The sequence below is a fragment of the Mus caroli genome, chromosome 12, assembly GCF_900094665.2.
Source record: "Mus caroli chromosome 12, CAROLI_EIJ_v1.1, whole genome shotgun sequence".
Classification (NCBI taxonomy): Eukaryota; Metazoa; Chordata; class Mammalia; order Rodentia; family Muridae; genus Mus; species Mus caroli.
The window spans coordinates 49,380,514-49,397,870 of NC_034581.1; the positions used below are offsets into that span (position 1 = coordinate 49,380,514).

The following is a 17,357-nucleotide window of genomic DNA, read 5'->3' on the forward strand; positions in this document are numbered from 1 at the left end:
TCTCTAATCATGGCTGAATAAACCAAACGCAGCAAATGAGCTGGCGGCTCGCACAGAAGGCCCGAGACTGTTGGAATTGCATCTGCTGAATGGATAATGACCCATGTCAGTGCATGGGTCTTTGGAAAGTTAAAGTCCTAAGTTTGATCAATTCATTTATATATGTACACAGACAGAGAGGCTGACAGACATGCATGTACATGTACACACACATACACATACACACGTACATATTTAGGAAAAGAATAGAGGAAAATGTCCTCTGACATTTCATCCTGAATTGGTAGGGAAAGCACTGGGCAAATAATTACTGGGTTTGATCATTAAGGAGTGTTATATCTAAATTCATGGAATACTGGAGTTTAAAACTGACCTACCTGTTTGCTTTAAACAACTTTAACTATCAAGCATAAACATTATTATTTATGTTTTTCCTTTAAGAGGAAAATTTAAAAATTCCTCCTCCTGAGGAGACTGCCCTCCACTGATGGTCAGCTTGGCTGTCAAGTCTATGTGGCTAACTCTTTTTAATTCTCTGACTTCTATAACTGAGGGATAGAAGAGTTGGCTCCACTCAGTATCTAAATCATCTCTTAACGTTTTCCTTTCTGGTCAAAACACACACGTTATCATCCCATAGTTCTGTATGATGAAGGAGGGGCAGGACACGTGCCCTTTTGTGAGGCCACCTTCAGGTTTCCTCTTGGCTGGGACTGCTGTCTTCATGCAGGGAGCACCTCACAGCTGGCTTTGAACATTTGTTGGCTTTGTTATAGTTTAGAGCATCAATATAAAATTCTGCTAGCAAACTTGAGAGAAAACTAAGAGATGCAGAATATGACTGGTTGGTGAACTCAGGAAATGTATGATGTAGCAATGAGTTAATCGAGGCCAGGAGCATACCCTTGCCTTTGTTTCTAGCCAAACATAGAATTTATTAGATCTTTCCCAGTAAGATATGAGCCTATGGGTTCCAAAGACAGTGTATCACATATCATAGCATCTCTCTCTGAGAAGTAGAGCAGGAGGAGGAAATAGGAAGCCAGTTTTCATCCCTTGCCTGGCATGAGACTTGTTCCAAATCTTCTTTGTTTCCCGACATGGTTGGAAGATACAATCGAAGCCTGTTATATTGAGAAGAACTGCCTCTCCGCCCTGTCAGTGGCGCTAAGCCACAAGAGGTTCTGGGGGGCCAGGAAGGGTGATACCCATCCGCCACACCAACTGACGGGATGAGAAACTTGCCCTCTCCTACAGCACAATGGTGCTCTGTCCTTCTCTAGGAGACTTTAATATAGTAACTGAATCAGGTGAAATTTGATCAGATGTGTACAGCTCTGTCTTCTCACTTTGCCACATAACAATTTATAGAGGTGTTTCTACCATGGTCCTGTTTTTATTAAATGATATTTGAAGTGTTCCACTCTCAGAGAAAATGTGGTTTATATCCTTGGCATACATTTACATAATCTTGTTAAGGAGATCTGGCAGCTTAGTTAAACTATCCCAATAAAAAAATATATATATCTTATCTTTGGTAGAAGAAAGACTGTTTTCTCCAGAGGGAACAAGAAGCAGATATGGGGTCTGGGCCCATCTTGAGACCTTTGGCTGTAGCTGTAGTTCTGTTTTCCATGTTATGTATTTGAACTTTGTTAAAAGAGATAGATGAGGGGTAACTTATGTTTGGAGGACCCAGTCATGTAAGGAGAGGATGCTCTAGCTAATGTATATTAAATGTGGATTTTAAAAGGGAATTTTTACTTGTTGCCTTAGAAAATATTTCTATTAAAAAAAAATAAAACAAGGGTGATGAATTACCAGCAATCTCTCAGCTCCCCCGCTGGAGCCATCAAATTAAGGGTTAACCTCCCAGGATCCCCTGAATTAATCAGGAGCTGAGCCAGCGGCAGGATGGGGAGGGGGAGGGGATTGGCAGAGCTCAGCCTCCCCCAGGAGGCTCCCAGCACAACAGAGCAGCCCACTGTGGTATAGCCACTGAGAAGGCAGACCCTTTCACAAAGAAAAAAGCAAGCACCGGAAGCCTGTCTCTAGCCCCCCCCCACACACACACACACACACTCCCCCCACAACCCCACCCCACATCCCACCCCCCACCCCGCACCAGCTCAGGCCTCCTGCCTATCAGGTGCCAATCCTCCGTTGTCTGGGAACCAAAAAGCACTAGGTCTGACTATTTTTCAGTACAGAGTTCATTGTAAATACATGCTTTTCTCCTTTGGAAGTCAGGCTATGCATGCCCCCGGGTGGCCTTTTGTAGGCTCCATGGGCTCATCCAGCTCTCTGTGGAGAGAGAAGCCGTAGCTGGGTGGACAGTAAGGCCTGCCAACCTCTGCCATCCCAAGCAGCAGGGAGAGCCAGTGCCCAGGACCTCCTGAGAGACAAAGAATCTAAAGTGGTAGAGATGGGACCTGGGAATCTGCCTTCCTTACAAGCTTTCTTTTCTCGTGGCACATACAATTTTAAGAACCACTCATTCCAGAAGCTGTTTGGGCTGGTTGGTTTAAACAAAACCCCTGCTATCACCATCAGTTACTTCATGATTTCTAATTAAAGAGCTCACTCTATGAGCTCTCCCTCTGCAACCTGGCCTTTGAATCACATTGGGTATCTGTGTGCAGAGCAGACTAAGGGGACTCCATCTGTGAGAGAGAGTACCAATGCCCATGCTCACACACGTCTCTGTCTGAGTGGGTTACCCTTCAGGACCTGAGCACCTCTGGTGAGAACTGAAAGACTCCCTCTTCCTTCCCTTCGTGCTGCTATCTACAGCTTGAGATATCCTATAGCAGTGTTCCAGCTGTGTCTGCTTCCTGCTTCCCTTCAGTGGCTCACAGTAATCAGATAAGCATCCTACAGCACGCTCCTGGGGCATCCAACTTCCTCCTTACTCACCTCCATCCAAATCTGAAAGGATGTAGAAAACTAACACTCCCCACATAGTTATAGCCCTTCCCCTTGGCAAGACTGACTTCTGTCAGCATTCATCTCTCTTAAAGCACTGTCCTCGTGCCCAGACTTCTTCTCTTCCCCACTACTATTGAGCTCACCTGAAGTTCCCCCTACAATCTGTACCCAGTATCAATAACCCTGTGACTCACAGACACCCTTCATGCCTACCCAGTGACATTCCAGGACCACCTCTACTCTTGAACATCTTCCCTGGGCCCTGGAAGAGATCTGCCGTATATTTCCTCCCAGCCCATAGTGCATTTCCTCTGAATCATCTCTGCACCGTCGTGCAGTGCATCTGCATCTCTGCACAGTCTTGCCACCTTCTTGAAAAGACAGTCATCTGCACTTGAAGTCCTACTGTAACTCGCATCAAATCCACAGTTTTAGTTTGAAAGTCTGCTTCTAAAACTAAACTCTGAGATCTTGCAAAGAGGAGGGGAAATGGCATCCTATATCCTGCCTCACCAAAAGTCTAAGGGTTCTTCTCTTCTCCATGCTGTTGGTTCTTCTATAAAAGGACCTGGTTTCACCTAGGGCTCAGAGGGGAAGTTGTTGGTTAGCTGTTTTTCAGTCATTGTACAAGGACCTTGGTGATAGAAGTTAGAGATATAGAAGATCTTCTCAAGTAGTTTCCAACCTATGAATATAGCTTCAATACTCAAAAGAACATTCCAGAAGAATTTGCATGCAATGATATCTACAAGGTCAATATTATTATGCTGACGAAAATTAAGTGGTTGCGCTCTGGGCTAGTTATTTTGGTTCCAAAGACACAGCTAAGCTCTTATCTTTCCCAAGTTTGGGGCCACCTCAAAGCCCTCCTCGTTTAAATAACAGCTGACTCTCCCTCTAAGCTACTGGTTTGATATAATCTATATTCTAAACCAGACTTCTACACAGGAAAGAAAAGAAACCAGAGTGCCAGAAGCAGCTTAGTTTTATGATAAATTTAGGCTCCCTTAAAGGACAAGTAAAAATCTCTTAAGATGTTCTAAACCCAGAGACGCCAATAGTCATGTCTGTCCCCTGCCCGTTCTCATGCTCTACTGTGCTTTACATCCGGTGGCAAACAATGCCAGCACTTCCATTTGATAATGTAAATGTCTTCTAATATTAGAAGCAAGATCTCTTTCTAGAGGAAGGGAGCCTATCTTCCAGATGTGGTTTCTGTGTGGACCTTCTTCCCTTGAGTACTGACAGGGAAGGTTTTATCAGAGTCTTGCAACAGACTTATTTATAATGAGACACTATTGAGGAATGTGTGTGTCACTAGGAGGCAAATGCAAGGAGCATACAGCAGGGAAAGAACCGGCTATGTGTCCAGGCAGTGTGGCTCTTAAGCTCTCCCATGTTCTGCAGAGTCATTTACAGCACGGCATACAGCTCTCATCAAGGAAGGCTACATACTGGACCATGACTTTTTTCACTTTGGGACAAGCAAGCAGTGCCAATTTGCCCGGTTTTATTATGATGGTGGGAATTCAGCCTGGAAATCCCTGGGTGGAACTATGTGAGGAGTTGAGGAAACTGATGGGCTCTTCTGTGCAACTCCTGATGATGAGAGTAAGTGTGAGGTTCAAATTTCTGTGAACTTGAGCTTAAGGGCAAAGAATCTCACATTGCCAAGAACTCTTTTGAAGAATTACTGGTAGATTAGAGACCAGAATGGGATGACCCTTTGGTGTGCAGATGCAGTTTTAACTCAGATATGATACATTAAAAAATCACTATTGATGGGGCTGGAGCGATGACTCAGTGGTTAAGAGCATTGACTGTTCTTCCAGAGGTCCTGAGTTCAATTCCCGGCAACTGCATGATGACTCAGAACTATCTGTAATGGGATCTGATGCCCTCTTCTGGTGTGTCTGAAAATGGCACCAGTCTACTTAAGTACCTAAAAATAAGTACGTTCTGGAAATCCCTTGTGATGATTTGAAGCTAATTTATGAGTTCACAGCTGTCCTCTGAAAACCCACAAGCTATAGTGGGTTGATGGGGCAGCAACACCAAGCACACTGCACTGGGTATCTGGTTATAGAATCCTCTAGAGATCATCCACGTCCACTTCTTTTCCACCATTTTCTGTTTGAAGAATTATCACCCTGACCAAGATGGATGGCTTACCATGGTTATCAGAACTAGGACCAAATTCAAAGGCCTGTTTCCAATTTTGTTATTTATAACCCCAGAATGTCTCTTAAATTTTAAAGCACCCATGTTGTTGTTTTTTTAATATTTGACATAATATTAGAATTGGAGCTGGCATATCTGTGTTCATAATCATCCCCATTTGTGTTCATAACTTTACAAGGAGGCTAGAGCCACCCTTTGGAATACTGCATCTAGAACTAGAGATTCTATGACAAGCCTGCATTTATTTTAGGATGTCACTATCAAAAAAGAAAAAAGAGTATCTAGGAGGTTTCAGAAACTTTTTTTATGTGATTGGTTGTTGCCTGCATGTATGCCTATGTACCAGGTGCATACAATGCCCAGGAAGACCAAAAGAGAGTGCTGGTCTCCCTAGACCTGGATTTAAAGACAGTTGTGAGCCACTATATAGGTTTGGGGAATTGCATCCAGGTCCTCTGGAAGAACAGCCAGTGCTCTTAACTGTTAAGCCATCTCTCCAGTACCCCCCCCCCTTCCTCCTTCTTCTTGGTTTGTTTGAAAAAAAAAAAAAACCACAAAAGTACAACATTCTCCTCTTATCCAGGAGATATAGTCCAAGACCCCCAGTGGCTTTGAGTGTAGCCCAGGGGTTGAGTCTGCCCAGCATATACAGGTCTCTGGGTTCATGCCGATTCCTAACCACAAAAACAGGCAGACAAACAAATCCTCTCCATTGGACACCTGAAATCTCAACGGTACCAAACCTTGATGTGCTGTGATCTCCCTTTGCGAGAGTTGAGTTTTTATACCAACATAAGATTTATAGGAATATGTCATCATAAAATGAGTAATATAACAATATACTGCCATAGAAACTATATGAACATTCTCTCTCCCTCTGTCCCTCTCATGTTTTCTCATTCTCTTGCTTTCTCAAAGTTTCACATTGTGCTGTATCTCCTGACCACAGTTAACTGTGCATATGAAGGGAGGACAGCTCCAATTGTTACAGAGCGAGGGAGCCTCTGCTTAGAAAATGACAAAAACATACATTGCCTTAGGCTTCAGGTACCCGAAGGGACCAAAAAAATGCCTTTGGCATTTTCCTCTCATCTATGTTTTCTCCATTGATAATGTCATTGGATTTCTTAGTTTTTAACTATCATCTCCAAGGAGACAAAACCTTCCAGAGCAATACCTTCAGCTGTCATCACTACCTAGATACCCATCTCTTGCTGCTAGCCGCCTCTTGGGCACCTTTTCCACACCCCCTGGGTATTAAACAGACTGGTCCCAGGGGAATCGTGTTTGTCCTCACACTTGTCAGATGTTCCTACATTCCCAATTGCCATTATTATCATCAGTGTTCTCTGACACAGGTTCCAAAGTTGTGGTGTGGCACACGGGAGATAGTTCAGGCAGTAAGAGCCTGCCCTGCCTCACAAGCATGAGCACTGAGCTTGGATCCCAAGCACCACAGCATGTACATGTAACCCCAGCTCTAGGTGGGTACAGATAGGAGGATCCCTGGAGTTCACTGGCCATCCACCTTCACTGAATCACTGAGTCCCATGTTCAGTGAAAAATCCTATCTTGAAACAATAAGGTAGAGAGCAACAAAGGAAAGCACTGAAGACTGACCTCTTTTAGTGACAGTGTGGGAACTTTGGTTTCTTTAAACACACACACAGAAAGAAAAATATTATAAGAATGTGCTTTCATTTTTATCCCAGGTATAAGGATGTGGGGCTGCTTCAGACTGACCGCAACAGCTGACTATGATTTGCCTCATGCTCTAGTAGAGGCGTGGTTTTGCCAGCTACAGATAATTTCTGCAATCATGTGACATTTGGAATTATGGGAACACACTGTCCAGAGGGTGTATAAATGATAAGGACCTGAGAGGCTGGAGTTGGATAGTTGTTGGTCATTTAGAGAGATTGGTTGTGTTTTGGTAGTAGCTGTGATCAAAGACGAAACAAAAGGAAAGAAATTAGATCCAGGGATTTTCCTATTCTTCTCTCCCCTCTATCCTTCTTTCTCTCCTATCTAGTATTAGGGAGTAAAACTGGGGGGGGGAGGGATAATGGGAGGGGAAAAGATGAACCCACAAGTACCAAAGACCTGCTACAATCTCTGGCCTCCAAGCATAACATGTACACACATGAATGTGTACACACCTACTCATATACATGCACACACACACACACACACACTTTGTTGTTGGTATTCTTATCTGACTGCTCCATGATTGCACCCATGCCAACAATATGATATCAGTTTCACATAGTCTTCCTAATCTATTCAGCCAAAGTTTCTTCCTGCCCTGCACTCACAAAGAAATTCCCATCGTTTTATGAATGCGCTTCCTAGAGAAGACACAATATTACATTTCCAGTCAATCCTCTCAGGAGGGTGGAAGACCCATATGTCAACATTGATGCAAGTGCCCTGCTCCCTGGGTCACTTGATTATTTGGCCTTGGGTGTAGGTATGGAGACTTCCAGACCCACTCCTCAGAGTCCAGTGTGTATCGAGAACCACCAGTGCAACTCCAAAGGCATATGCCGGACACTTAAGTTGTTAGCTCCTCTCTGAAGCTTCGAACACAAAAGCTAGGGTCTCAGCCTAGTCCTACCAATCAGAATCCCGGGGAGAAAGACTGGGAATCTACCGGTGAGGGTATCACATAACTAGGACTGAGAGTCATTGTCTCCATCACCCAATGTGTCATCTCCCTCTTAGGTATGTTACATATGTTTTGCTTTGCCTTAGTCTAAACTCACTGAAGATGAGGTCATACTGGAGTCTCTATAGTCGGTTCCCTGGCACCCAGCAAGGTCATACATACCTTTCCTCCAGCTCACTGAAAAACCAAGGAGATCTTTGCTAAGGAAAGCTGGCCCAAGGATTCAACCAATGACAGAGGGAAAATAAGTGGGGAGAAGTCATCCCATCTGCGCTGAATATCCACATATGTTTTTGCTTGTCGTTATTTCTAAACACTACAATATAACAACTTATTTATGCAACAGTTACTTTATATTCGATGATAAAAGTAATCTAGGCTTAACTTAGCATATACAGGAGGATATGCTCAGGTTCTATGCAAATCTATACAAAGAACTTAAAAATGGGCCAAGCACTGATGCTTGCCTGTAACGCTAGCATCCAGGAGTCTAAAGTAGGAGAATAGTGAATGTGAGATCAGCCTGGACCCAACTTCAAAAGGTGGGTTTCAGAATTATATGCTGATTTCAGTATTTTATGGAATCCTAGAACCAACCCCTCAGATATGGAGGGATGTGTGTATTTGTCCTCCTGTGGCAGGTTTTTAGAATTTTACTTAGAGACTGAGAAGTAAGATGGTTCTTTCAGTTTTCTTGGTATCAAGATTCAGAGCTAGGATTGGAACCCAGGTCCTCCTGACAATTCTTGTTCTTTTATCTCTTAAGCCTAAAGGCAACAATGAAAAAGAAAGAGAGAGACAGAGAGAGAGACAGAGACAGAGAGAGAGAGAGAGAGAGAGAGAGAGAGAGAGAGANAGAGAGAGAGAGAGAGAGAGAGAGAGAGAGAGAGAGAGAGAGAGAGAGAGAAGCTCTCAACATATTTGTATGTATACTACCAGGAACATTCTGAATCCGAAAATAACCTGTCACATGGAGGTAAAGGCATTACAAAATAGGTTTAGGAAAATATATTAGTTTAAACCTAAAATTTAATCATGGGATCCAAAAGAATTCCTATCAATCCCATACCTCTTGTCTCTTTTTTCCTTCATAGTTTGTACAGTAGCCCAAAGAGTTTTCCACCGCTGAGCTTTGGCTTCTAGGTAAAATTGTTCTGAAGATTCATAGTTTGACTTTACCTAGGGTAGTATATAGGGTAGAATTATATGCCATCTGGCATATAATTCTAACACTTCATTCAGTAAGAGTCTGTACATTAAAAAAAAAGTCAGGCATAATAGTGTTCAAATAACACTTGCATAAGACCCAGAATCCTAGGCTCTAGGCAACTTTCCATTTCTAAGCTGAGTAACAGGGCGGGCAATGGACTTCCCAGACCCTATTTCTCACCTAATGGAAAAGGTCATATTTTCAACCAGATATGAAATGTTATGGTCTATCCAAAAATAAGACATTTGGCCAACACTAAGTAGATACTTCATCCTTATCCTTGTTGCTTGATGTTAAAGATAAAGAAGTATTTAAAAGTCAGAGAATTCTTTACCGGCTATGAAGCATCAATGCCAATGCCCTCCTTGGTTTTCTGGACATCACAGTGGGATAGTCACTGTTGTTCCCATTTCACAGGGGGAAAAAAAATGAGACACAAAGAAGCTGAGTGCTTTGCCTCAGGTAACAGAACCAGAAAATTTTGCAAGTCTCTATCTAACTGGACCCTGCTTTGTCTGTCTTTCAATATCACAATGGCCACAGTGAAGCTTGGAGCTCAGAGGACAGGCAAACGTGACACAGAATCTCCTAAGCCGTATCTGCCCAGATGCCTTGAAATTGCTTTAGAACGGAATGCCAAGCAGGGATTATTTGGTATATCATTTCTGGGTGTGTGTTTTTCTGAGCATTTATAGATCTCCAAGTTCCTAAGAAGCTGAGTTTTCCTGATAAAACAGGACAGATCATGATAAATGAGCATCTATGTAAGCCTAGCTGGGAGAGGATGGGACTGTAACATCCCTCCTGTGAAGTTAATCCTGTTTCTTTTAGCTATTTCTTTATTAGTTAATGAGGTCTTGCAGAAAAAAAAGTGTGTCTCTGATGGTGTTTTAGCACCCTTGCCTCCAGGAACGGCTTCAAATATTCATAAAGTGGCTCATCTGACCAAAGCTTAAAGCAAAGGTGCATTAAGTATGAATTTACTCAACTTCAAATGTGGGTGGTCGAAAATCCACTGCTGAAATAACCTAAATACCCCTCCTGGCTGGGGTTTCCCACTCCTTGGCTCTGGGTGCTCATGTGAAGGGTGACAGGGTAGACGTATTATTTACAACAGCCAGGACTCTGAAGGGCAGCCCCGGAAGCTTTGATCCCTCTTCCTGACTGACAGGAGTGTGCATTGCTTTTGGAAAACAGAATAACTTAAAGGGAAGCAAAAAATAAAATGGAAAAGGCATCGCTGGCTGAGACCCTGGGAAGGAGAGCAGGCTCCAGATGGTACTGCTCCAGAGAGGCGAGGCAAGGGAGACTGACCCCCACCCCCACGCCCACCGCCGCCCCCCACTTCGCTTCCTCATGGCAAGGGAGCAAATGTGGCATCGTGATAGGTGGAGTAATGATCCACCATAATGGTTCTGGAGAGCAGAGCAGATGTGGAAACTCAACCACTGAACAGGGCTTCTTGTAGACCGAACCACAGGGGTCTCCTGTTGGGCCTTGTTGTTGTGATCCACCCAGAACAACAGGGGCCTCAGAAGGCAGCAAGAGTTCACACGTACACACACACACGTACACGTATGTACATACACGAACACTTTTCCAAGCCCTGACAGATACACCCCATTCCTGTCTTCTCAGAGCACAGCCATAGAAACCCGTCATGGTTTTCACCCATTTATGGTTTTGTTTCTCTAGTGTATCACTTCTAGAAGCTGAACCTGTGCTTCTCCTCTGATAATTCTGGGGATTATGTATATTTCAGCTCATAAACGGAACAATTCAGACCAATACTGCCCCCAGAGTCCCTAGGCAGGTACCTCTGACGTGCCACAAGAATGCTATGCATCTTCCTGACTCTACCTGAGTATGAGCTCAAGGAAAGCATCAGAGGCCAAAATGCCCAGTGTCACTGAGCCCCTGGTAACCTAGCACTGCCCAATGAGAAATGTCTGTCATCAAAAGACCCCATTCATGTCGAAGCCCTGAGTCTGTTATTCAGACTTTGGTAAAAATGACTGAATCTTCTGAATATGGGAAATATATGAACCACGACTTCCAGAAAGCAGATGGCCATGTAATCTCTCTCACTACAAAATCAGAGAGAGAAAGACATCTTTTACTAACAAGGCTAATAATTCAAACATTTCCTGCTGCAGCTAGCTCAGTGCTCAGCATCTTATTCATAGGATCTGAAAATGAATTTTCTATAAATGTGTAAGAGGAGGGAGTCCTTAAAAAAAAAAAAGCACTATAATAACACTGCCTGAAAAAGTCTCATAGCATGTGTTCTCTGTGCTTCACCATGAGTACGCAAAGGTTTGATGACAGCCGTTAGGACTGTAGAAGATACAACCTAATATCGGTTGTTCCCAATGAGACTCCCTCAGAAGAAATAACCTTTATTTCTGGGATGTACATTTGACTGGTGTCCTCTACTTTAATTTTGTTTTTCCAGGTGATTCACATAACAGGCCGGCTTCGCCTCAGAGTGTCGCTGTCCCACGGGAGGACCGTCCCCAGCCAAATCATGGGTCTGGTGGTTGTGGCTCACGCCTTGCCTCCCCCTACGATCAATGAAGTCAGAATTGACTGCCATATGTTCGTCACCCGAGTAAACATGGACCTCAATATCATTTACTGTGAAAATAGGTACTTTGCTTTCATGTTCATTTGCCCGCTGCGCGCACTGCCCACTGGTGAAGGTTTGGTTTTGGCTGCCTGAGAGATTTTACTTCCCCAGTGAGGCTCATTATAAATCCTGATCTTGTTTTTAATGGCTGCTTGGACTGACACCAAACATGCTTCTTATTTAAAATGTACATTGTTTCCCTGATTTACATTTGGGACAACAATTGAATGAATTGGGATACCCAGACATCCATACGCTATTAAAAAAAAAAAAAAAAAAGCCCATTTTGGCTGAGGACCCAAGTACAGAGCAAGGATGGGGTATTATTGGCAAAAAGGATGCCGTGAAAGGCATCTCCTGTGCCTCTGGGTGACCTGCTTCCCACTAATTCAAGGGCCTGGCATCCTGTCGGGCAGTGTCCTCGCAGACACTTAGCACAGGACAAATGAGAATCTGAGGCCCCCAGAGGAAATCCGCTGCTGCAAAAGGAATTTGCAACACTATTAAGTAAAGCTTTGTCATCCTGAGGAGTTTTCTTTTATAAATTAAAAAAAAAAAAAGGTGACTCATCCTAGAAATGAGTTGGCAGTTCGTTCCCAAGACTGAGCTTTTACAAAAGGGACATTTTAGCCTATGGTTTGAAAGTTCACTTTTTCCATTAAGCACAATGCAAGGGACAGAGATCGAAGATGGTGCACCTTACAGACCTTTCACCTGGAAGTCACCAGCCCATCTGACTGATGTGAAGAGGGAATCAGGATACAGTGTGAGGGGAGGAGGGGCTGCAAAACTGTCCATCTCCTGGTGCTGCAAGGAGCATTACTGAGGCAGTTGAGGGAGGATGCTTCCTGGCCATAGATTGTTGTCAGGTTTGAAGGCAATATATGTCCCCTGAGCCCTGTGAACGCCTTCACAGAGGAAACCAGAGAGCAGAATGGTCGAGTGGCCTGGGTAATTAACCTCTGCAGATCCTAGCCAAGAGGAAGGCCAAAAGCGCCTGCGTCCACCCAGTCTACTGGGAACTGCTACTAAAGCTGAGATTGCTTTGGGAATGGTCTCCTATTTCCAGCCAGGGACTAGATGGGAAGAAAGAATTTATCTGAGCTTTGATGCTCAGGAGTGCAGACAGTATCATGTACCTGTCTTTATTATGCAGTAATTATGTCTAAATCGCTCAAGTTTTGTTGACATTTATAAAGTCTTCATCACCATGACCATACACTTGGGTGTGTCAGTGGTGGTCTGGAGAGGACACAGGAGACCAGGAAAGACAAGTCAGCCAGAAGGATGGGCAGGAGTGGCCTCTGACTTTGGCCAAGTGTATCTAGTCATCACCCTACAGTCTCAGGTCAGCCTGCTCCATAGGTAAGAGCTTGCCCCTGCTCCTGTCAGCCCGGGCAAGTTTGATTTAAAGAAGAGTCACAGCCCCTGACTTAGCAATAGCCTGTGACGTCTCCCAGCCTTTGACTTTTCTTTTCTTTAGTGGCCACGGTGAATGGTAAGAAACCAGTCAGAATAACCTCCCTGGGGAACTTTCCATATATATATATATATATATATATATATATATATATATATATATATACACACACACACACAATGGAAGAACACAATTAGCATTTACAAAGCCATTTAGTCTCTAAGTATTCTGCAGGACAGAGAAGGAGACCAATGGAGGGACAGAAAGGAGAGCAATGCCAGAAGAGATCACACCTCAGGCTGGGCTCAGCTCCACTATCACCACACCTTCCAAAAACCAGTGCCAAATTTCCAATGGTTGTCCTATCCAATGCCATGAATTTTCTTTTTTTCTTTTTTCTTGCTTTTTTTTTTTTTTTTTTTTTTTTTTGAGACAGGGTTTCTCTGTGTAGCTCTAGCTGTCCTGGAACTCACTCTGTAGACCAGGCTGGCCTCAAACTCAGAAATCCGCCTGCCTCTGCCTCCCAAGTGCTCAGATTAAAGGCGTGTGCCACCACTGTTTGTTGTGATCAAATGACTAATTTTTTTTTTTTTAGCAAGCTTTCAATGTCCCATTCTAGCAATTGAGATTTTTGTCTGTGACCTGCTCTTAGCTTTTTTCTTCCCCCACCCTACCCTCCAAAATACTCCATCCACTGATACAATGCATCATTCTCTCCCAAATGAAGACGACAGCAATCTGGAAATGTCCTTTACTAAAGGCAATGGCATGTTTGGGTTACAGAAAAGCTGCCATGCGCCAAGCGGGAGACAGTGCTAATGTCACTCCACCATGACCCTCCTCACCACACCCTGAGGTTATTTACAGGTGAGGGAGCTGAGAAACAGGAAGGATAGCTACTCTTCAGGCCTGCCACTCCTAGCTCTTACTGGTTTATTCTTTACTGCTGAAGCGGTCACATTCCCCACAGCAGGCTATGGTTCTCTGAAAGGGCTTGATCCCGAATTTTTTTTTTTCTTTTTTGAAGGTGTTCATTCAAATAAAAGAGAATGCCTTCCCCAAAGAACCAGGCTTTTTCCTGTGGTTTCTTATTTAATTAGGGAATTGTTAACTAGAAACTAAGCTTGCTCCTTGGCGATTCTTCAGCAGTCTGCAGGATGGCCCAGGGCAACACTAACATCTAATGCTTTCAGGAGCTGGCAGACTTCACAGACACCAAAGAGGGTCTTTTAATGACATCTAACTTTTTTTTTTGAAAGTGGCTGTTTATGTATACTTGGGAAAACAAGCTAATAAACAGAACCACCAATCTGTTTTGTACCACAAATGCTCCAAGAATTCATTTTCATTTTCCTAAGGAATCTTCTCTCAGTAATAATTCTAGTTTGGCCAAAATGATTATTTCAATCACTAAACATTGAGAAATCCGCTTACCTCATTGAGGAGTATATTTTAATTATGCGCTTACATTTATTTATAGCTCTTGTTTATTTGTTTGTTTGTTTGTTTTTGTTTTCTGAGACAGTGTCTCACTATGTGGCTGTGGCTATCTTGGAACCTCTGCCTCCCAGGTGCTGGGGTGACAAGCATGGTGTCACCACGCCCAGCTAACTCCATGATGTTTTTGTGTTACCAGACCTTATTAGCTCCCTGCCTTGTGAATCAGACACAGTTCTCCAACACTAATCCCATGTCTTTGAGAGATAACATTTCCAAATATGTGCTTCACATCTGAATAGATCCTGTGTCAGAAGTAATTTCTAAAGGGACAGTAGAAAAGTTAAACAAAAAAAAAATTTTAACCAACCAAAATGAGTGATGTAGAAAACAATTAGCATTTTATACATGCCTACATAAACCAGGCAGATTTCCCCACATGTTCTATAGTTTGGGTCTGTGTTTCTGTGTCCTACCTGAGGATGCTGGACAATTAGCTATGGGCACTGGTACACACATACTGTCAAGCACAGGCCCAGAAGAGCTGCTGAAATGGTTTTAAACTTTCAGTGTAGAATCTACCACAAAGTCCCAGTTAAAAGAGCCAGGAGTGAAAGCTGAGCTCCCAAATGACTGAGACTAAAAAAGATAATACCCCTAGGCATCTGTATGTCTCAGCATTTAAATTATATCCCTTGAAATGCCAATTTGGACTTCGTGCCAAGCAGCAGCTGAATCCCTTTTTCATGGAAATACCCAACAGAAGACCAGTCTGCTAAAATGAAAGGTGTCTCTAATCACTCGGTATAAACGTAACATGTTTTTATTTTATTATGTAACCTTGAATTATCTTGTCCTGTAATGAATATCTTGCATTGTTACAGTCCCTCAATAATTTCATGGAATTACGTTGTCCAAATGTGCATTCGGATGCCAAGGAAAAACCTACCTAATTACTTAAATACAATTGCTTGATCTAGCAACATATCCAAAATTTAATAAAAATGTTGTTATACACCACAGAAATAACCTTCTCTCCTGACAGCACTTGCTCAAAGTGCCGTATCCTCGCAGGTACTTGGCACGAGGGGGATGTTTAGAGACCAGCTTCACGCAGTATTTCACACCCTCTCTAGTCTCCTCCTCTCTGAGTTCCAGTCTCTGTTGTTCTCTTTGTAGGATTAGTGATTACATGGATCTGACCCCTGTAGACATCGTAGGGAAAAGATGCTACCACTTCATCCATGCCGAAGATGTGGAAGGCATCAGGCACAGTCACCTGGACTGTAAGTACCCTTCTAGGGAAGTAACCTGGGCAGTGTCATTTGTCGGCCTGTCTCTGACTTCATGGGACTCAGTGGTGACTTGCCCCTTCATGTTTCTTGTCTATATCTGAAACGACTGTCATCCAGTGAGAGAAAGTGAGATTAAATAATTTCAGCTGGTATTTGGTATTATATTGAAAGCTGAACCTTGGGCCCAGAGGCATTGTGGGATCTCCAGGTACCCTTCTAGAACTGTGTGGTTGCCAGTGCTGTCACTCACAGCAAGTAGACAGAGAGATCCCCTGTCTTAAATTCTTCCTTGTCCCTTTCATTTCCTAGACAGCAATTTCCACTTTAAAATTTGTGGTTTCAGTTCCAAACTATAGAGAAGACAAGTTCAAATAGGCCAGAGCCTCATTAAAAAAAAAAAAAAAAAATGCCTACTTACCTAGCCACAAAAACTAGGTTAGAGCAAAGCCCTGGGAGGCAGAGGCAGAGCACCTGCGTGAGCATCACCTGATGACAGCAGTCTCTTCCTAGAGAAGCCCCTACAGAGGAGCCTCCAGCTTCCAGGCTCTAGAAAGAAGAGGTTGGTCTTCATTCTGAGTCCTGCTCTGGAATCCTGGCCTCAGACTGGACCAAGATCTTCTGTAGGATGGCAGTCAGGAGGAGCAGCCACACTCTGGTTAAGTCTAAGCAACAACTCACATACAGACTTGGCAAGCAAGTTTCTCTCAGAGTCCACCAGCCTGCTTCTGCACAATAAAAAGGTCCAGGAAACTGTGAACTGGTGGAAGTTCCCTCTTCCAAGCATATGGCCATCCTAGAGACTCACTGAAAGAGGAGCCCTACCAGCTACATTCTCCAAAGGTTCTACATAGTTCAGAAGCCCAACTTTTAGTACAGGCATGGTGCTACCAGTGAAAATCGTCCAGTTCGAGGTGAGGGCTTTATGTCCCATAGACCAGACTGGTAGTTTTTGCCCCTTCTTGTTTCAGCTGATAAGAGCTCCACCCCAGATATCTAGCCCTTTGCAATGAGTTCTTCAGTCTCAACTCTTCAAAGTCTGATGGAGACGGAGCTAGCCCAAGTCTCTCTGTGATCAACACTGTGTTACTATGTTTTTAACTCTACATTAGCAGCACTGATATGGAATCAAATTCAATGTCAGATTCTGTACATCTGTGTCTCTGGGCACAGCCTGAATACAGGATGCTCTCTAGTGCAATCTACTCCCAACGCTAGGCACGTGCCTTGCTATCACTCCCCAGGGAGTCGGGGAGCACACTTGTTGCTAAGAATGAATGGGTGTTATGTATCACAGAAGCAGATGGCTCTTCAATTAATTGGGGAGGAAAATGATGTTGTTTCCTGAACAGAAACATCAGGTTCTTTGTTGCTGGGAATTCAGGGGGAAAAAAAATGTAAAAAAAAATACAGATCTCTGAAGAGACCAGTGGATATATTTCTGGAATGCCACAGTCCAGAGGTATAGAATTTTTAAATGAATATATTGTTTTCAAGACACTACCCTACCCCTACCATGTTGGCAAAGAAGAGGAGAGACGGGGTGAGGAGATGGGGTGGGGGGGGCCAGAGCAGGGAGTGATTTCTCATTT

General features: G+C 43.5%; 1 protein-coding gene across 1 annotated transcript in view; it reads left to right on the forward strand.

The window, feature by feature from the left end:
* Nucleotides 1–17,357, forward strand: part of Npas3 (neuronal PAS domain protein 3) — an 823,498-nt gene that overhangs the window by 786,985 nt on the left and 19,156 nt on the right. The window contains exons 8-9 of the mRNA XM_021178865.2: nucleotides 11,443–11,636; nucleotides 15,653–15,759. Coding sequence (XP_021034524.1) covers nucleotides 11,443–11,636; nucleotides 15,653–15,759 — 301 coding nt within the window. The remainder of the gene's footprint in view (nucleotides 1–11,442; nucleotides 11,637–15,652; nucleotides 15,760–17,357) is intronic.